Here is an 18631-nt window from a genome sequence, read left to right on the forward strand (position 1 = left end):
ATGCAAAAGCCACCGGAAGTGAAAGACTTTTAACTCTCCATTCGGGAAGTTTCTAAGTGACAATCAGTGGAAACGACTGTGTTTCAAACTTTTTGTGTCTTTTAATCGGCTGTGTTTGGCTTCACTTTACAGTTAGGAGTTAAAGTAACCAGTTAAAACGACCTGTGGTCACCGTGTTAATTAAACTCGCTGTAGGTTTGTCGCAGTAGAAGCTGCTGCTTTATGCTCATGGCTGTCGACTGGATTGGGTTCAGCTATGCTGCTCTGGTGTCGGCAGGAGGGGTCGTGGGTTATGTGAAAGCAGGTAGGCGAAAGCCTTTTAGAATAGACACATTTACATGATATGAACCCTGTTAAAGCGGACTTTAGACACAGATAACCACCTTTACCCTGCCACTTTAAGTACATCAAACGTCATTTTACACAAGAGGCATGCCGCCAATGTATCCACACATATATTTTTGTCCAGCTGACTAAACGCTTCCTGCCTGACCATCTCCAGGCTGATTACTCACATTTTTTAAAGAGAAAAACTACCGGATTTTTAGCTCTTTACTATTATTAGTTTCCTCACAAACAAATATTTCTGTGGTGAAGTTAAAGGCATTTCAAACTTTTTCTATGGAGAAGTTTTCAAATACCTAAATCTACTTAAGATAGGTCAATTAATTTTTTTAAACCAACCATTTGCTCCTGTGTCCTCAGGAATACAGAATGGCAAAGGTGTGGCTGAGGGTCAACATAAAATCCTGAGAGCTTGAATTTCCTTGAAAAAAACATCAGCACAGCCTACAGTATCATATCTGAAGGAAACTTAATATTTTTGGTCACAGGCAGCATTCAAACACTCAGAGTGTATATTCCAGTACTTGGAAAACTGATTTTGTGAGAGAACTTAAATTTCACAAGTGTGTCACATATTGGCTAAATAAAATAGGAATGAACTATGACGCCAGTGCTACAGAAGTAATCAAGTGTGAAAAATGATAAAAAATCATATTAAATTTGGTCAATCAACACATGTATTTAACCTTTAAATTGTTACCTTGTAGAGTTACTAAGGTTACATGGGTCAAGGTGTGAGTTGGGTTTCTGTCGCCTCAAGATTGGGTGTTGTCGTCACCCTGTGGGGTGGGTGGGCGACCTGGGTTTTCAAATTGATAACATAGATGCATCTATTAGGAGTCTGAGGGGTAGAACTGGCAGCCACCAGTATTTTTAGGCTTTGCATGCATTTTTGTTTTTATATCAACCTACTTGTATCTTGGATATGCATTCTTATTTAATAGCATATTTGTTATTATAGTGGCTCCATAGCGTAGTGGTTTACATGTCTGTCCAACAAGTAACATATCCCAGGTTCAGTGCTGTGAGGAGAGACAAACCCCTTTGAAGTTTGTCAGGAAGGGTGTGGTAGGGAACAAAATTTCCCAAATCAAACATGTGGAATTAGTCACTGTGAACAAGGGAAGAACCAAAATTAGCTTTCTATTATTGTTTGTACCTGCCAAGGGACAACAAACGAAAATATACTAGAGGCTAAATCAGCACAAGGTGTCTTTTTTCACACAAGCTCAGTGTGTTTGTGGTTAATCCCTGATAAATAAATGTCTTTCAAATGTAAGCTTTGCAGGTAAAATCTAGAAACTCATTGTAACACAAGCATTCAGTCTCTAAAGTAGATATTAAAATAAAACCTTGATGGAAAAACAAAATCACCATTAAAGCCTTCATGAAGAGCGCAGCTGCTGAATTATGGCTAGCTGTGCATTTGTAGTGCAGCTCCGAGTGCACATTTAGCTGCTTTACCTTTACAAGGCATGCTGGTAAATGTAGGTCAGTGTTCAACATTAAGGGGGGTGTTTTGATGACAGCTAACAACGTCTCCTCCACAGGCAGTGTCACCTCTCTGATCGCAGGGCTCCTGTTTGGCGTGCTGGCTGCGGTCGGCGCTTATCTGACATCTAAAAACCCCAGGAATGTGTGGCTTTCAGCAGGTGAGTGAGTTCAGGTGTTAAACAGCTTAAACGAGTTCAGTTTCCCGAACTTAGCAAATCTTTGCTCTTCCTTGAATGCAGGCACTGCAGGAACTCTCTGTGTGGTGATGGGACTGAGATTTCTCGGCTCCTGGAAGTTCATGCCAGCTGGTTTGATGACTTTATTGAGGTAAAAGCACAGTTTCTGTCAAACTGTACCCATTTCCCTGCTCACTGATAATATATTTTAATATTCTGCATCATGTAGGCTGTTTTCAGACATTCAGTGATATACATTTGTTATGTTTTCAGTTTGCTGGTATTGATGAAGACCTTCGCCAGAATGGGAAAGACACAATCACACAAATCTTGAGCTAAAAAAAGTGTTTTCAGTGAGTCTGTGAATACATAAAAGATCAAACTTACAGCATTCCTCACCATTTATTTTCTTACTGCAGTCATACTTTTGTTAAAAATGTAACGTGAAATGGGATCATATAGAAAGGGCTTCCTGGAGCCTGTCCTGCCTCAGATCACACAGCTGTGTTATTAATTATTTTGTCTTTATTGTATGAAAAACATTTTTAAATAAAGTTGTTGGCTGTGCTTAAATGTAATTTTTCGGCCCATACAAAAAAAATACCATGATACTAATATTCACTCACTTTATTAAACTTCCTGTTATTTAACATAACGAAGATAAAAGTGTCGACTGACTCATACAACACTGAATGATATTTTATAGCAGCGGCAGACACACTTCCTGCTCTGGGAACCTTTCACAGGATTCCGCTGGAAAGCCGAGAGACTGCTGCGCTACCGGCGGCTGCTGTATTTGGCGGTCCAGTCTACTCGTCCGGTCACTGGCTGAAAGTTTGAGCTCCTGGAGAGGCTGGTCTTCGCTGGAGTGCTGGTGATGAATCCAAAGACCTGAGAATTCAGTTTCCTGCTTTTCCATCCTTCATACTCTGAAATCAACACAAAAAACACAAGATAATGTCAAATAGCTTACACCGTTTTTTATTCAGTGTGTGCTGCTCTTTTTGTCTTACCTTCATTTGAGGATGCCAGCTTGTTTAAGGTTTTGCTTTTCAATGGTTTGGTTTGCGGCTCCACTCTCAGATCAGCAGCAGACGACAGATCGACTGAAAGATTCGAAAAAAAGCTGAGTTTAGAGGACGGATACGCCGCCTTTTCCACTGATGCGTCAGTGCCTTATAATAAAATTCCAAATTTCTTCACGTTTAGGAAGATAACCTCTGGTTGAGAAACAATTTACACAACAGGCATGACTGTATTGCATATTATTGTGCAAAAGTCTTGAGCCACCCTTCATTCCTTTATATTTGGCTAGGAAAATATGAACTAAGTGCAACGATTTAATGGAACGTGCAGATGTAAAGGCAACAACAATTACAGCAAAAACAAAAACTGGTTAGTGAAAAATTAGATTTTATGCATGTCGAACTGTGTTATCATTTTTTGTAGACTCAACTAAAGAAGTGTGTTTTTGCAACAGGCCGCTAGTAACAAAGCACCTGAAAATGCTCAGTTGTCTGTTATGTGTAGATGCAACATTGGTTCAAGCAGCCAGTGACCAAAGCAAAACTATGAGAGACCTTCAGAATGCCTGGAGAAGTATTGCTCAAGACCGCTTTAAAAATTACAAGAAAGTCTGGCTCCTTGGTAGCAATGTATAAAGAATTGAGTGGTGACTCAACACTTGCACAGTACTGTACATGCCTGTGAGCCAGATGCAATAAATTCCCCTTCACAGTTGAGTAAAAACACTTAAACTTACAGTTGAATTAATCAAAACAAGTGTAATGACTACAAACGTGTTGACCAAGAATAACTGACGCTAACTGAAAATGAAAGTTCACATCCTTGGTTGTCAGCATTGCCTGCCCGCCCACCTGGCAGGCTGATGACAGTACCCCATCAGCCTTTTTTGGCTGAGGGGTAAAAACCGATTGTTGACCAAGAAGAACTGATGTTAACTTTAAATGAAAACTAAAATTTAAAAACTAAAAAAATATAACAACTCTGCTCATGGCTGTTTCTAAATCTAGGGGGTACTAAGCTAAAGTTTGGTTAAGGAGGGAATTAATGGCATTTTTAGAGGTGTTTGTGCCTCAGAACATGAAGGATCTGAAGAAAGAAGCCATGGAGTTAGAAAAGCTTCTCAACCATCGGGACATTTTTAGTACTGTGTGATTCGTGCCAGTAGATGCTCAATTAATAAAAACTGCAGAAACAGAGAAGAGTAATGAAAGGGTCTCACCAGCAGAGGCGCCTCCTATGGGTGCCAGTATAACCCTCTGTCGGGCTGCTCCTGTTTCAGTTTTTTGTAAAGGTGTCATGAACGTCTTGGCGTTGGAGCTGCTCACAAAGGAATCTGAAGAAGAAACCCCATCACAAGTTACAGTTAACCTCTTTAAGGCATTAGAAAAAATACAATTGAAGCCCTAACACACTTTTAAGCGATACCTTTCAAAAGATCAAGATCCTCTGAGGTCTTTTCTTTTAGAGGCGTCTTATCTGGTATTTTAGGAAGACCAACATCTAAAACCACGTGAGAGGAAACCAAAAGTAAGAGTAAACAGAGGAGAAAGAGTCTTAACGCAAGCTGAAGAATTCTTAGGTGGACATTCAGTATAATTAAGCTCATTGCTTAACAAATTAAACAGTTTGTTAGTGAAATTTGCGTCACATAAACTTTCACTTGACCTTTATTGACCTGGAAGCACCAGGTTGGGCTGGGTTGAGTTTGATCAAATCAGATTAGAAAATTTAGGCCTGTGATTGAAATCAAAGCATCCCCTAAAAGCATTAAACATTTGATTAAACTGCTGTGTGGGTGAGTATATTCAACAGTACAGAGAAGGGCAGGCAGGGAAATGTGTGTCTTTCAACGGTGTAATGATAAAACTTCTAATATGCATCCATGAAGTTTTCTTGCCTCTGCTGAGAGGGATCTCCAGGCCGTGTCCTCTGGATAAACACGAGGACACTCCCAGCTTTCTGCTGGACACTTGGCCTCTTACTGAGGAGGTGCTTTTTGGATTTATGCCTGAAACAACAATGAAACAAACCGAGCTCAGGGTGAATTTTTGTACATTTGTACAGTCTGCACATTAAGAAACCAGACATCTTAACGTAATAGCAAGCTGCAATCAGGCCAAGCTAAGGTTTATTTTGTGACATATTTCCTGTGTCCTTTTATAAGTTTTGTTGTTTTCTTTCTAATATTGTAGGCTCCTTGTCGTACAATATAAAGTTCCTGTTGTCATGAATTGGTGATATATATATAAAACTGAACGGAATTGAATATATATTTTAACTTTATTGTTTAAAGTTTTTAGGGCAGGTGGGATTTTTGTTTTTGGATTATGTTCACCTACCTTTGGTTCTTTTCATTGTGGCGTTTATGTGTAAACATGGTTAATTATTATTGCTATTATTATTACTATGTTTTTCTCACCAGGCATATATCTGGACTGGTGGAGGTAGTGCTGCTTGGCTGACATGGTGTTGGAGTCATCTCGGCTCAGTCTGCTGTTGCTTGGCAGTTTTGATCCTCTGTTGTTCTTTGACTCTGAAAATCTGCATTATAACGTTATTTTTTAACGTTTCCTGAAACTCTGATGACGACATTTCACCTGATGATGAGGGTCTCTCACCGACAGCTGTTCCTCAGAGAAGTGATGGTGGGTTTTTTGGAGATGGAAGCGCCGGTGTCTTTATCGTCACTGTCGTCCCAACTGTCCACCGACCTGAAAGATGTTTGGCCCCACTGCCGTCGTGCAGGCCGGGCATGTCTATTCTCGGCTCCTCGCTGATTTAACGTGAGGCAAATGTTAAACGAGAAATGAGTATTAAATTATTATTTTTGTTATTCTTTATATTTAAATAAAGCTGTATCCAGTGTGGAAGAGTAAATAAAGAAGATAAAAGTTTAGCTCCCTCAAAAACCCAAGCCTTATACTAATCATCCTGCCATGATTGGGTTCACTGTTTAATGCTGAAAGCCTTCACCTCAGTGATGTTTACAGGCTGACAGTGCTCCGGTGGTCTTCTTTTCACCAGACTGAGAGGCTCCTGCTGTCCCTCTGTCAGTGTGCTGGGACACACTGGTTGAAGTGTGCTCTTCTCTATGTCCTCCTGAGGAAGAGGAATCTGCTGGATAGGCTGATGGAGAGACTGGCTGCAGGTCTGAGGCTCAGCGTGGGTCGTGACAAGCTCGGAGGGGTCCAGATGAGGCTTACAGAGGGACAGAGGCTTCAGATCTGCAGCTGTCTCAGAAATCTTCTTCTGGGCCTGCTGTTCTGAGTGCTTTAGTGGGGCACCAAGTGTCTGTCCTACATAGAAGTATGGATACCTCAAAGCCTGGAAAACAGTCAATGGAAAAAAGTACAACATCAGAAATTGCTACTAAAAATTTTAGGTTGTGTTGTGTTTTTTTACTTTGTATTTTATAAAGATTTTTACTAACTGAACGGCTTTCTTTTGTAAATTGTTATGTTATTAAATATTCTGTTTTGTTACATCCCAATTTATTTTTCTCAAGCTACTTGTGGCGTGGGTGTGGTCTCTGGCAGGCTGCAGAGGAGGGGTGACGCAGCAAGCTCCCGGGGCGGCGTGAAGAGGCGTGCTGGGATGTGAATGTGATTGTGACTCTTTATATGTTCACAGTGACAGTCGGAGGGGAGGAGAGCGGACGTGACAACGGAGCGGGAGTGTCTGTGTCCCATTGTAAAACCACAGTAAAACCGAATGTCAAAATAAAGAAGTGCTAAGGGTCCAACTTCACACTACTCTATTCTACTCAAGCTGTTTTGTAACAAGTTGTGTTTCATTCTTTGACCCATATAACAGGATTCTCCTAGCCTTTGAGATAAATAAAGTATACCTTATTTCTCTATCTATACATACACATCTACCTCTACATACACATATGTGACGGCCTTTTAAATATATATGAATTCCAAAAACAAAAAAAACTTATTTTCACACAATACTACATACAGGTTCACTGTGTGCTGCTTTTATTGCACTGTAAAGCCTGTGATTCAGAACACTATAGTTATTAACTGTTTTATCTTACTATTATAGCTAATATTAGCTTCTTAACATTTCAAGGTGCTAAAGTAATTATCCGAAATGTGAAATTCATCCAGCTAAAAGCTGAAGTTTCAGGCCTGGTTTGGATATTGTGGCGTAGACTGTTTTCTGAAAGAGCACCTAATTAATTCTTCATATTTTTAGCTTAGATTTCGGCGTCATGCATTGAGTTACGCTGGTGGATGTTCACTCCCTCAGCACATCCAAATGTCAAGTTAAGTATTACATTAACTCTCAAGATAAGCTGATTGATTCCCACTTGGATCATATTTCTAAAATTAGAAGCACTCAAGGTACTCAAAGGTGCTCGGGATAAAAGCATTTGGACGACTCGGGTGACTTTGCAGCTCAACATTAATGAGTCGTCCTCTCTTCTGTCTATTTGTTTGTTTTTCAGACAATCTATGTTGGAGTTTATCAGGATCAGAAGTGGGCTTATTATGCTTTCACTTATTTTACCATATATTTAAAAATGTTTTTTGGGGTGACAGCCAGATTTGCCTTAAAAAATACAAAGACACAGTGGATGATAAAACTATACTAACCACTCTAAGGTTTCCATTACTTCCAATCCCACAGCCGACAAAATCCAACACACACACAAAATAAATAATTTAACCTGAGAAACTGATGAACTTAAAAAGAGCTGGTAATTAGCAGAATAAGTTCCCTTTAAATGTACCTGAGAAGCACTCGGTCTTTTCTCGGGGTCCCACTGCAGCATGTCTTTCATCAGCGTGATCGCGTCATCACTGGCGTTTGGAATCAGGGACCTGAGGCTGGTGGGAGCGCACTTCGGGAAGCGGAAGTTCATTGAGGCTGCGAGGTTGAAGCCCTCGGGCCAGTCCAACTGACGGGGGGTATCATTGCAAAAGAGATGCTATTAAAGTTGGTCAGTTTTGGGATAGTCATGAATATTTATCACTAATGTGTTTGGTTCCAGTGAGTGCAGGAGAGAAGCTCTACAATCCATAATCTACCAGACTTTATACTAGGGAGCAGCCAGGCTGAATACTGACTCTTTTAAAAACAACCACATCAGATGTTTGTGTTCTCAAATACACCTCCGTCGAGTGATGTGTAGAAAAATTCAGGTCTGTAGGGCATGTGTGAAAACAGCTGTATAGTAACAAAGTAATACAGATGTATTTTGATGGTTCCTCACCTTCTTCAGCGTTCCCAGCACCTGACAGATTTTTAAGATCTCGTCCACCTCGCTGTTTCCTGGGAACAAAGGTGTCAGGGTGTACAGCTCTGCCATGATGCAGCCCACTGCCCAGATGTCGATGGGAGAGCTGTAAGAGTTGGACCTGAGCAGAACCTCAGGGGCCCGGTACCTGAAATAACAGCCCAGGGGAATATATAAAGAGGGCTTTTTAAAAAAATATAAAATGTGATCCCCTCAAAGAGGAAGCTTTGATTATGACCATTTCTATTTTTATATGATAGATCAGAGATGAAGAGCAGATAAGGAAGAGGGGAGCGAGAGTGGGGGGAGACAGGCAGCAAAGGGCCATGACTCAGACTTGAACATGGGCCCTTGCATCTCTACCATGAGGCTCAACCAGCGAGCTGAACTGGGACCCTAACATCACATTTTTAAAATTCTTTAGAGATCAATGCAGTACAACCATCATGCCATGGAAAAAATAGTTTAAAAAATAACTAAAACCTCCAAATTAGCATGAAATTCATACTCATGGTGAGTTGATGCAAACTGACCACGGGGCTCAGTTGCCTGTAATCTCAGCCCTTATGATCCTGTGTTCAGTCCATCAACTGCAACTACATGTTGCTTTATCTTCAAGAATTACTTCAGACCATTTGGAGTTACTTCATTTTTTTGTATATTCAAGAAAAAAAAAAGAAACTCTCACCATCTTGTGGACACATAATCTGTGTAAGGTGGTTGCGAGCGGATTTCTCTTGCTAAGCCAAAATCTGCGATCTTCACGAGCTCCGGGCCCATGCACAGTATGTTCTCCGGCTTCAGATCACGATGGAAATACCCTAAAAAGCCAAGAAGCATTCAAATGAACCCCTGCTGATATTCATCTGTGTAGAAATTTGCATTACTTTCTACATTAGCTTCTACAACTGTAACAGCCACGACGTGACGTAACCCCCTAATGAAGCAGGTCAGAGATTTTAAACAGAGCTCGCACAAAAAAACGATGCCTTAACCATACAGCGGGAAAATAATAATAATGTAAAGAAAAGACAGGAGAAGTCTCTTACCGTGCTTATGCACAAATGCTAAGCCAGATAATACCTGGAACAAAATGTTCCTTATCTCATTTTCTGAAAACATCTTATCTTCTCTGGCAGCAGCAAAGTGGGAAAGGACAAAAGAAAGAAGGGATAAAGAAGAAAGAACAACATGCAAGCTTTTATGACATTAACACCAAAAAAATAGCAAAAACTGAGCTTTTGTTTGTTTGTTTCTGCTGAATTAAGCTTTGTTACAAGTCACACCTCCTCTTCTCACATCCGCACAGAAGAAGCGAGTCATTTTTGCTTGGACAAAGTCCTGTGATGGCCTACCAACAGTCCAGCATGCATCTACTTATCAGGTTTAATATCATTTCCATAATTCTTATCTTATGTATTCCAAGCCACTACTCACAGCATTTTATTTCTTATTTATTTAGTTGTGCATGAGTTGTTAGGGAGTTGTTTTTTTTTACCTTTATTAAAATACCTCTGTGAAGTCACCTGCTACGTCTGTGAATAAATGACAGTCCCTGTAATATCTGAAATGTCACGTTTTTGATGACTGACTCAGGGAACGGCTTGTTTCTGTAAAAACCGAGACGACACAAGATGACTCAAATAAAACCCAAATAATTCTCACATTCACAGCGGTGATTAAAAACACACAGAAATAGCTAGGAGGCTAACACATCACACATGCTGCGATTTTGCTTTCACAGAAATTCACAATTCTGATTTTCTTACCGTTCTTTCATGAGCTGATAGAGGTTTTCTTTCATAAACTCAAAGACAAAGTAGAGGTAGTCATTTTCTCTGATGACTTCCTTCAGTTTCACCACATTGGCATGGTTCAGCTTCTTCAGTGACTATTTGGGAAACACATGTGGGAGAGTCCTCAGCTGATTTCCAAAGAGGATCAGTGTGAATTAGACTGCAAAACTATTACAAGTGTAGTTCAAGCCGCTAAATAAGTTGTTATTTAGCTTATAGGCTCAGGTAGCATTTATATAAAGCTAGCTCATTCATGTATGCCAAGTTATACTACAATTAAAAAGGTCATGAGAACAATTTTAAGGTGACATCTAACTCTTTTAGAGAAATAAAATGAATGCTAATTTAACCTACCTGTATTGTTGATTTTGTAAATTGATTTTGTTTAAGCGCCTAAATTAGATTCTTACCTTCACTTCTCTTAGGTTTAAGCATTCGTCCCAGGAATAAAACTTCCTCTTCATCCTGTTGGAGTGGAATAAATCAGATTTCTATGAGAAATCAGCTTTGCTTGCTAGGAGAGCATGGAGAAATATTGATCAATCCACATGATCAACTAATGCTAAGCCCAAATAAATCCAAATCTGTTAAGACTTTGAGACAAATTCTGGATAATTTTCTCTGTTTTCTCTGTGCCTGGCTCTCAGAAAACACCTGTATCTCAACCTCAAACCCCTCCATACCAGTTTAATGGTAATTCTATGCTACAGTAAACAAGTCGATGTTAAGCTCAGCATTGTGCTGTTCTCCACATCTGTCTTGGTGCTCCCCTCCTATCTCTGTTTCACCGTGTCATCGAGAGCAGCAAAACACTCTCAATGACCCAAAACCTTACAGGTATTGCCTTAAAACCCGCTGATGGCACAGACATTTGGAAACTTTAACTGAAAGATCTTGGTGCTCCATCAGCAATACACCCAGAAGACCAAGGTGATTAGGACAGATTTCAGGAAGAAAAGAGATGACCTGAAATCTGTGACCATAAAAGGCAAGGCTGTGGAAACAGTGCCTTGATTTTCCAGATCTGCATACACACAGCAAAATACAACAATGCCTCCACTTTCAGAGAACAAGAACAATAACTACAGGAGGTCTACCAATTGGAAAGTCGGTGGCTCAATTCACCAGCAGTTCCAGTCTAAATGTTTAAGTATCCTTTATGCGTCCATTGAAATGTTTGCAAAGTGCTTTGAGTGCTCAGTTGGAGCAGAAAAGTGCTATATAAGTACCAGTCTATTCACTTAAAACATAACCACTTTGTTGTGGACCAGAGGGCTTTGCAGGGACTGTGGAGGACATGACTGGAGCACAGCTGGAGCTGCCTGCAGCTGAGGACATGTACTTGTCTAGATGTCTGAGCAGGATCTCGAAGACTTACGGAGACCCAACTTACGCTGCTCAACACCTCTTTGAACTGTTTCCCTCTGGCAGAGTTTACAGGACTTTCCACTCACACACCACAAGGATGAAAAACAGCTTCTGCTAATGCTGACATCTACTACTGCTTGTATTAATTCTTGTATTCCCGTTTATTACACTATCCACTGCACACAACTCTATACACTTGTAGCAGCCACTCGGGCTTTAATCAGCTTAACCTGCTGAGACTAAACAACACAGTGAATCCCTAACACGTTTACTGGTGCTCCACGCACTCACCTCTTTATGGCCACCAGCTCACCAGTCTCATTGCTCTTGCCCAGGAGCACGCTGCCATACGTGCCGTCCCCGAGCTGCTTGAGTGTGGCGTAGCGGTTAATCATCCACACAGAGCCCTGGCTCTCCTTCAGCGAGGAACCCTGACAATCCCAGACGCTGGTCATTGTGAGCCCATTAACAATCGTCCACAGGTCAACAACTGATAGGCTGATGTGTCCTGCTACTGTGTGGCTGCCCCAAAGCTTTCACTGCAGAAACACAGACATGAAACATCCATTCATCCTTTACTTTCCTCTCCGCAGACGGGTGATGTAGGGTAAGGCTTACCTTAAGAGGAAGACTGGAAAAGCCCTGCCCACTCCACTCTGCCTCACCTATCCTCCAGCTAAGTCTTTCATGGTGGTAGAGGAAGGGCGAGAGGAAATGGATTAAAGTTTTCATGGGATTAAGAAAGTCTGACACAAAGCAGACTAACAGGGGAAGCCTGCTTCGAGTCTGAGGAGTGTGAAAGTGGGGCACATTTGGTGTAGAATCTTCAAGTAAACAGCAACATCAAACACCAGTATAATTTAATCTTTTTCAAAAAACTGTTAGCACACAGGCTCATTATGTTTAATTTGGTAGGCTTCCTTAACTTTTTCAGCAAGATGAATTCATGATTTGTTGCTAAAAAACACACTGGAAGGCATCGTAGCCCAACAACAACAAATCATCTACCATTTGGAGCACACCTTCAACTCCAGAGCCCCGGGTTTCATTTGAAACCCAATTAACCTACATTCACAGTGGGTAGAAGCAGGATGTTGGTCATCATTTAACAAATTAAGGTCAGTGTGTATTTTTAACTGACATAAGATGTGATTAAATGAGGGCCTGTAGTAATTATAGGGGGATTATGAGGTGTTTTGAGATGTTCAGAGATATTCACTTGTTGAAGACTTAACTTGAGACAGAAAGGCCCACAAACAAACAGCAGCTGAAAGCCGCTGCAGTACAGGCCCAGCAGAGCATTAAAAAGGAGGAAACCCAACATCTGGTGATGTCCATGACTTCACGACGCAAAGGGTTTTCAACCAAGTATTAGAAATAAACATTTTATTTTCAGTTATTCAGTTAGTCCAATTACTTTTGAGTCCCTGAAATGAAGGGATTTTGTTAAAAATGCTTTAGTTCCTCACATTTTTATGCAGTACTTTAGTTCAGCCCACTGACTTAAAGCTGACAGTCTGCACTTCAACTGCATCTGAGTTGTTTCATTTAAAATTCATTATGGTAATGGTACAAAACCAAAATTAGAACAATATACAGACCGAACTGTTTTTCTTTTGCTCCCCTTATAAGTTGTAAATAAACTTATATTGCTTGCTATTTATTGCTCATATTTGGTTACGGTATTTTGTTTTATAATCATTTTACTGTTATCACAATTTTATTTATTACTTTATTATTTAGTGAGTTGTCTAGGCTGCCTGAGAAGGCAACCTTGAACTTTAAATCAGCTAATCAAGTAAAGCGTTTTATCTTTATGGACCTGTTCTCAGAACTTTTTGATTACAGCATGTATTTTCCACCAATGTCACAGTGTTGAATTTATAATTAAATGTTACATAACAGCATAATTCCAGTGGAAAAATAGCTTTGAATTTTCTCTGTATTTGTGGTAAAAGGCTGGGATTAAAGACAAGGCAAGAGTTTGTGCCTTAAAATAATACCTGTTAACTTTATAGCGTAATTATTCTCCTTAATTTAGCAACCTTTTCCAATGCCTCTAAAAACTATTTTTGTACAGCTGCCTGTTTGATATGTTTTTCACGTGTATTCTCGAAATTCATTTAAAAAAAAAAATACAGGAAAAAACAAACGATACGGAAGAAAATGTGAGCTGTGTTTCGAACTTTACACCACTTAAACCATTAATATTATCGTCTGAAAATCTTACCATTATATTTCAGATACTATTGGCACAGGTTTGTAACAGAGTTAGCTAGCTAGCTAGAAAGCATGTCTAGCTACAAATTTCAACTCTATCATAAAAAAAAATATCACATAATAAATAAAAATTAGACATTTTATTTATTAATTATTCTGCGTTGCATAACCTGAGTATCAGTAAGATTAAAGTGTAGCTACCTCAGGAGTCATTTCACTGCTGGAGATAACACAGAGATGCTAGCTTTCAGCAGCTAGCTGTCGCTTAGGCAACAAGACTTCCAAAATAAGAGTCAAGAGAACTCGGATAGAAAAACACATGAGGTATTGTAATTTATCCTATAATATGGGCAGATCTATGATTAGGCTTGTATTAGAAGTATATCCAATATAATTAAATTAATGTGTAATAAAAATTTTTAAAAAATTGTTAATTCAGTTTTATTTTTCTTCACATTTTTCGTCACAATCTTATTTAAATTTCTACGATACTTTATTGTATATATGTATTTATGTATGTATGTATGTATTTATTTATTATCTATTTACTTTTTATTAAGATATCTAAATTTTATTTTACTGAGCAACAGCCTAGTCTACTTATACTTATTTTGTTATATACTTGTGTCTAATTGCAATAATTAAAGGAGTTTCCAGCTCTGAGATAAATTTAAAAGAAATCCATTTTATTTCACAAATGCTGTGATGTCATGTCAATATTTAAACAGAAAACAAAAGGAACAAGACAATGCTGTTAACAGTGGGCAAGATTTAAATCTGAAAATTTTTTGATTATTTATTGAGATTTGCAATAAATATTTTTGTTTTATTTTGTTTTTTTGAGTTTGACAAAACAACCTAATAACTTTTAGTTCACTCACACGACATCACCTTTACCAGCACGTGGCACACGCAAGTTTATATTTCCATTACCCAGATCCTTGCATAATCTGACCCCTCACATTTACATATGATCAATATTTCAATATTTAATGATATTTAATATCAATATTTCACATGTAGTAAAACCAGAAAAAGAAGAGCACACACAGGAAAAATACACAGATGACAAAGGGAAGGCAGGACTATTTATACACAGAAGGCTAATTGGCAAAGTAGAAACAGGAGGGGAAAGAGGTGGACATAATCAAGACAAACACAGGAAAACAATAAATAACAAGAAAATTTAACACAGTGACAAGAAAAGTCACAATGAACAAGATACAAAAGCACATGAGGGAAAAAAATAAAAACTGGTACACGAAATAATGAAACCAAGGTAAGGACTCAAAATAAAACCACACAACAACATCAAGAATAGACTCTTCAGATGCCCAAACTCAGATATGTCAACTCTGGGCAAACTCAAAAGCGTGATGCGTCTCACGCACCATGTCACTTTGCTGACCCTTCCATCCCTCCCACACAATAAATGCACTTGAGACTATCCCAGAATCTATACAATGTAAAAGGACATTGTTAAGTCAAAACAACAGGATGGAACCTGCAAGGTTCATAATGTAAAAGCATACTGGTGCTTGTCTTTTGGGGTTCGATTGTGGCTCAGAGTAGAGGGTTTCAAACTATGCTACAGATCTTCTTTACTAATGCACATCATGCTGTTGCAGAAACAGCCTCCCAGGGGAAGAAGCACTTCTATCACTGCTTACTGTTTCACAAGTGCTCCATCTGGTGGTCCACTTTGCTCTCTGCACCTGTTTGTGTAGTCAGAATGTTTTCTGATCCTTAACTATGATTATTCACGTCACAAAGCTCCCCAGTTATCAGACACTTAATTCAAGTGCCCCACACTGACTCTAGTGCTGTTCATGAAGCCACTGAAATATTTTTACCTTCATACGATGAAGGTAAAAGTTAGACAGCCTCGAAGTGCCAATGGTGCTAAATATTTGGCACTTTTTAAATCATCACATTTCAAAAGTGCAACAAGGTCAATTTTACAGCCATTCTCGGTGCCAGAATCAAATTGATATGTTATAGTTTTAATAGTAAAACCGTACTGATTTGATGTCTATGTCAGAGTAACAGGAAGAAGCATCTGTACCCTGGATGTTTTTAAGTTAAGGTTCTGGTAATTTAAAAACTTAAAAACGTGGATTTCTGAGTACAATTTAAAGGATTGCATGACTGTGTGGGACAGAAGGCTGTTTAAAACAAGTTATAAAGGTCTGATTAAATATATAAATAAATTTTGATACAAGACTCATCTTCTTGCTGTGGTTTCTCCTGTGAGTCCTATTTTAACTGAAAAATGTTGGAAAATTTAGAAAATCATCATAGCATGAAGGTCATATTTTGCATGGCTTAAATATGTTATAGTTGTTATATTATATGGAACACTCCAAAATGATGTTGTTTAGACTCACAATACAAAAAAACTGTTTATGAGAAAATAAAGGAAGCATTAAAAAACATTATTCATGTTGTGATAATGTGATGAACCATGAGAAAGAGGAACCAGTGCAGGAGCAAACAGGTCATACACTGTCATAAAAATCCAGGACATTTTGCCAAAAGGTAAAATTCACAAACACATTAAATCTGTTTGTGAATTTTGTTATGCACAAGGTTATCAATCATAAACACAAGGAAAAACAAGGAAAAACGCTAAACGCAGGAGGAAAATCGCTAGCATTTAAAACTGTTTGTACTGTTCAAACAACATTATTTGATCTGGGAATACTCAAAAAACGGAAAAATTAAAGTACTTATATTTTTTATCGGTGGATTTAATTCTTAATGCACTGGCATCCACATATACATTTAATGTTGCTGCTGGTAAGAGTGGAGTTCATTTTTATAACTTTATACACTGTTTATAAATAACAGTCTCATTTTCACCTGGTATAATGGGCCTTAATTTATTATACATAAATAATTGATACAAATTGTGTATGCAGTTATATTTTCTACAGGTAAACAGTTTTTTAGCACCAGCTGAGCAGACAGAGAGGGGACTGTGCCACCACATCCTCTCCCTTGTTGACACGCCCCTGCTTAAGACACTAGCTCCCACTGTTAAAACATACGGTAGTGTCTAATATAATTTTTTTTAATCATAGAAACAATGTTAGGAGTTAAAGTGCCATTTTGATAATATCTTTCTAATATCCTTGTGTCAGATCGTGTCAGAGGAATGTTTGCAGGGCCAAATAAAGAAACGCTTTGGTGCCGTGTCTTAAAATAGAGATTACTGTCTAGAGAGCAGGAGCCACCAACTGATTTAGAGATGCAAGTATGAAATGTGAGGAATGAAAACCATGACCAGCATTCTCGAAATGGCCATACTGTAGTAATGTGACGTGCCGTGCATTGCACCTAACAACTGTGCAGTGAGATTGTTGCCTGTCTGTGAGGCGCATAGACTTGTTTTTTTCCAAGGTTGTGCTTTTGGTTACTTACGGTAAGGTGGACCCGCAGTGTCCACTAAAGGATCAGGTGATCCACTAACTACGAAGCGAAGGCTGACTGGGGAAAATGCAAAATGACATATAGCAAATGTCGGAGCATAATTCATTCACGTTTTCGGCTCAAATTCGGACCTGAATCGCATCGCTGGAGCTCCAATGTGACGATGGCTCGTTAGGGCTCGTGGCACAACGGCGATTTTTTTGATATTTTAATTTATGAAAAATCACATTCACAGACACATATTGGTTTCAACATGGGGCTGTGCTACAGTCTGCGTCCCCGGCTCTTCGGGGACCTGAGCGGCTCTATCTCCAACGCTACCTCGGACTCGGACCAGCCTCCGGATGCCGCCGTACCGACACGCGCCGGGGGAGCTCGCCAGGAGGACACCGGGGGATGCGGGGAGACTTCGTCGCTACGCGGCGGCCTGGTGCGCCCCGGGGACCCTGCCAGGCTCCCGGCCGGGGAGCACCGCCGTGGAGACACCGGTACCGACGGTGTGCTCATACAGAACGGAGGCGGCGGAGGTGGAGGCAGCGGTAAAGGGACGGGGAAGGACCGCGGCCGCCGCTTACAGCTGCTGCAAAAAACAAGCACCCAAAAGCAGAAAAACTGTGACAAACTGCTGGTGGAGGAGAAGGAGGCCGAGAAGGAGGCGAAGAAAGTCAGTAAGAATATAGACAGGGTGCTCAAGGAGCTCAAACGGGAGTACAAACAGACGCATCGGCTGCTGCTGCTCGGTAGGTTGTGTACCTCTGTTTTATTATTAGAAACCAAAAAACGCACTGGCCTTTCCAGAAATTATGTCACTGCTCTGGCGAGGCCTGTTGCCACATCTGTTGGCTTGGCTGTGAAGACTAAACTCCCTGCGGCTGTCAATGACAAGTGATGAAGATGGACGTTTAGACTACCGGATCCTTGCTGTCACAGTTACATTCAGGGTTATGGGGATTTTTGAATAGCCAATTAAGCGAAATGTCGACTGTTAATCAGGGACAAACATAAACATTACATGGGCACACAGACACTTCTTAGCTGGAGGCTATACTGGGCCGTATTTGCCTTGTGTAGTAGCCTCTATCATAGTATGAGTGTGGCATATGTCCAAGGCGACAGAAAACAAATATTTCTTTTACTAACTGGCACATTTGGACTCTGGAGTGTCCTATAAGTGCAGCTGACTTGCTCTGTAAAGATAATCTAAAGATGCCTTAGCTTTGGCAGTTTGGTCATTCCCACTCAGCACTTATGTGGAGGAGCTGGAGCACTTTTTAAAGTCATCTACCCATCCACCAAATATACTGTAATACAGGCTGCTTTAGTAATGCTCTAGTGTCTATTAAATTAGATGTTATACCTAAAACAAGTGGTTTTCACACATTTTTGTACCCAAGGCACCCCAAGATTTCAAGGCGTACCTCAGTTTGTATTTGCAGAAAAAAGCCCACATGTTGAAATGTTGTTAATTCTTCTTTAAATTATGAAGACACTTTGGATCACAGATGTGCAGCATCTGCACTTAAATG

General features: G+C 39.8%; 3 protein-coding genes across 5 annotated transcripts in view; 2 read left to right on the plus strand and 1 right to left on the minus strand.

Moving 5' to 3' along the window:
• The first annotated feature begins 29 nt into the window (after positions 1-29).
• Positions 30-6387, plus strand: tmem14cb (transmembrane protein 14Cb). 2 transcript variants are annotated; one of them, XM_006792307.3, is made up of 5 exons: positions 30-304; positions 1896-1997; positions 2079-2166; positions 2289-2368; positions 2762-6387. In XM_006792307.3, exons 1-4 carry the CDS (start codon positions 223-225, stop codon positions 2347-2349), a joined length of 333 nt encoding a protein of 110 aa, XP_006792370.2. In that variant the 5' UTR covers positions 30-222; the 3' UTR covers positions 2350-2368; positions 2762-6387. The 2 variants fall into 2 exon arrangements, with proteins under 2 accessions (XP_006792370.2, XP_006792369.2); XM_006792306.3 differs by having other exon boundaries at positions 2289-6387.
• LOC102790754 (serine/threonine-protein kinase MAK-like) lies at positions 2628-13938 on the minus strand. Of its 2 annotated transcripts, XM_087831946.1 has the most exons (17): positions 13875-13938; positions 12072-12135; positions 11745-11992; positions 10496-10550; positions 10059-10180; positions 9339-9421; positions 8978-9110; positions 8266-8437; positions 7783-7950; positions 6015-6365; positions 5660-5814; positions 5461-5582; positions 4939-5049; positions 4467-4541; positions 4261-4374; positions 3029-3121; positions 2628-2944 (listed from the first exon to the last, which is right to left on the minus strand). In XM_087831946.1, exons 3-17 carry the CDS (start codon positions 11906-11908, stop codon positions 2793-2795), a joined length of 2070 nt encoding a protein of 689 aa, XP_087688072.1. In that variant the 5' UTR covers positions 11909-11992; positions 12072-12135; positions 13875-13938; the 3' UTR covers positions 2628-2792. The 2 variants fall into 2 exon arrangements, with proteins under 2 accessions (XP_087688072.1, XP_087688071.1); XM_087831945.1 differs by lacking the exons at positions 12072-12135; positions 13875-13938 and having other exon boundaries at positions 11745-12031.
• Positions 13939-17138: 3200 nt separating this feature from the next.
• Positions 17139-18631, plus strand: part of LOC102782250 (guanine nucleotide binding protein (G protein), alpha activating activity polypeptide, olfactory type) — a 52623-nt gene continuing 51130 nt past the window's right edge. Inside the window, exon 1 of the mRNA XM_006792304.3 lies at positions 17139-17845. Within this exon, the coding sequence (XP_006792367.1) occupies positions 17359-17845 (487 nt within the window). The 5' untranslated portion in view covers positions 17139-17358. The remainder of the gene's footprint in view (positions 17846-18631) is intronic.

The sequence above is a fragment of the Neolamprologus brichardi genome, chromosome 18 (genome assembly GCF_056152115.1).
Source record: "Neolamprologus brichardi isolate AB-2024 chromosome 18, ASM5615211v1, whole genome shotgun sequence".
Taxonomy (NCBI): Eukaryota; Metazoa; Chordata; class Actinopteri; order Cichliformes; family Cichlidae; genus Neolamprologus; species Neolamprologus brichardi.

Coding starts and splice junctions, on each gene's coding strand:
- tmem14cb (XM_006792306.3), top strand. CDS start 223: ATGCTCATGGCTGTCGACTGGATTGGGTTCAGCTATGCTGCTCTGGTG. Junction 305..1,895: donor CGTGGGTTATGTGAAAGCAG/GTAGGCGAAAGC, acceptor TCTCCTCCACAG/GCAGTGTCACCTCTCTGATC. Junction 1,998..2,078: donor GAATGTGTGGCTTTCAGCAG/GTGAGTGAGTTC, acceptor CCTTGAATGCAG/GCACTGCAGGAACTCTCTGT.
- LOC102790754 (XM_087831946.1), bottom strand. CDS start 11,908: ATGACCAGCGTCTGGGATTGTCAGGGTTCCTCGCTGAAGGAGAGCCAG. Junction 7,951..8,265: donor TGCTGGGAACGCTGAAGAAG/GTGAGGAACCAT, acceptor ACCCCCCGTCAG/TTGGACTGGCCCGAGGGCTT. Junction 2,945..3,028: donor GCTGGCATCCTCAAATGAAG/GTAAGACAAAAA, acceptor TGTTGATTTCAG/AGTATGAAGGATGGAAAAGC.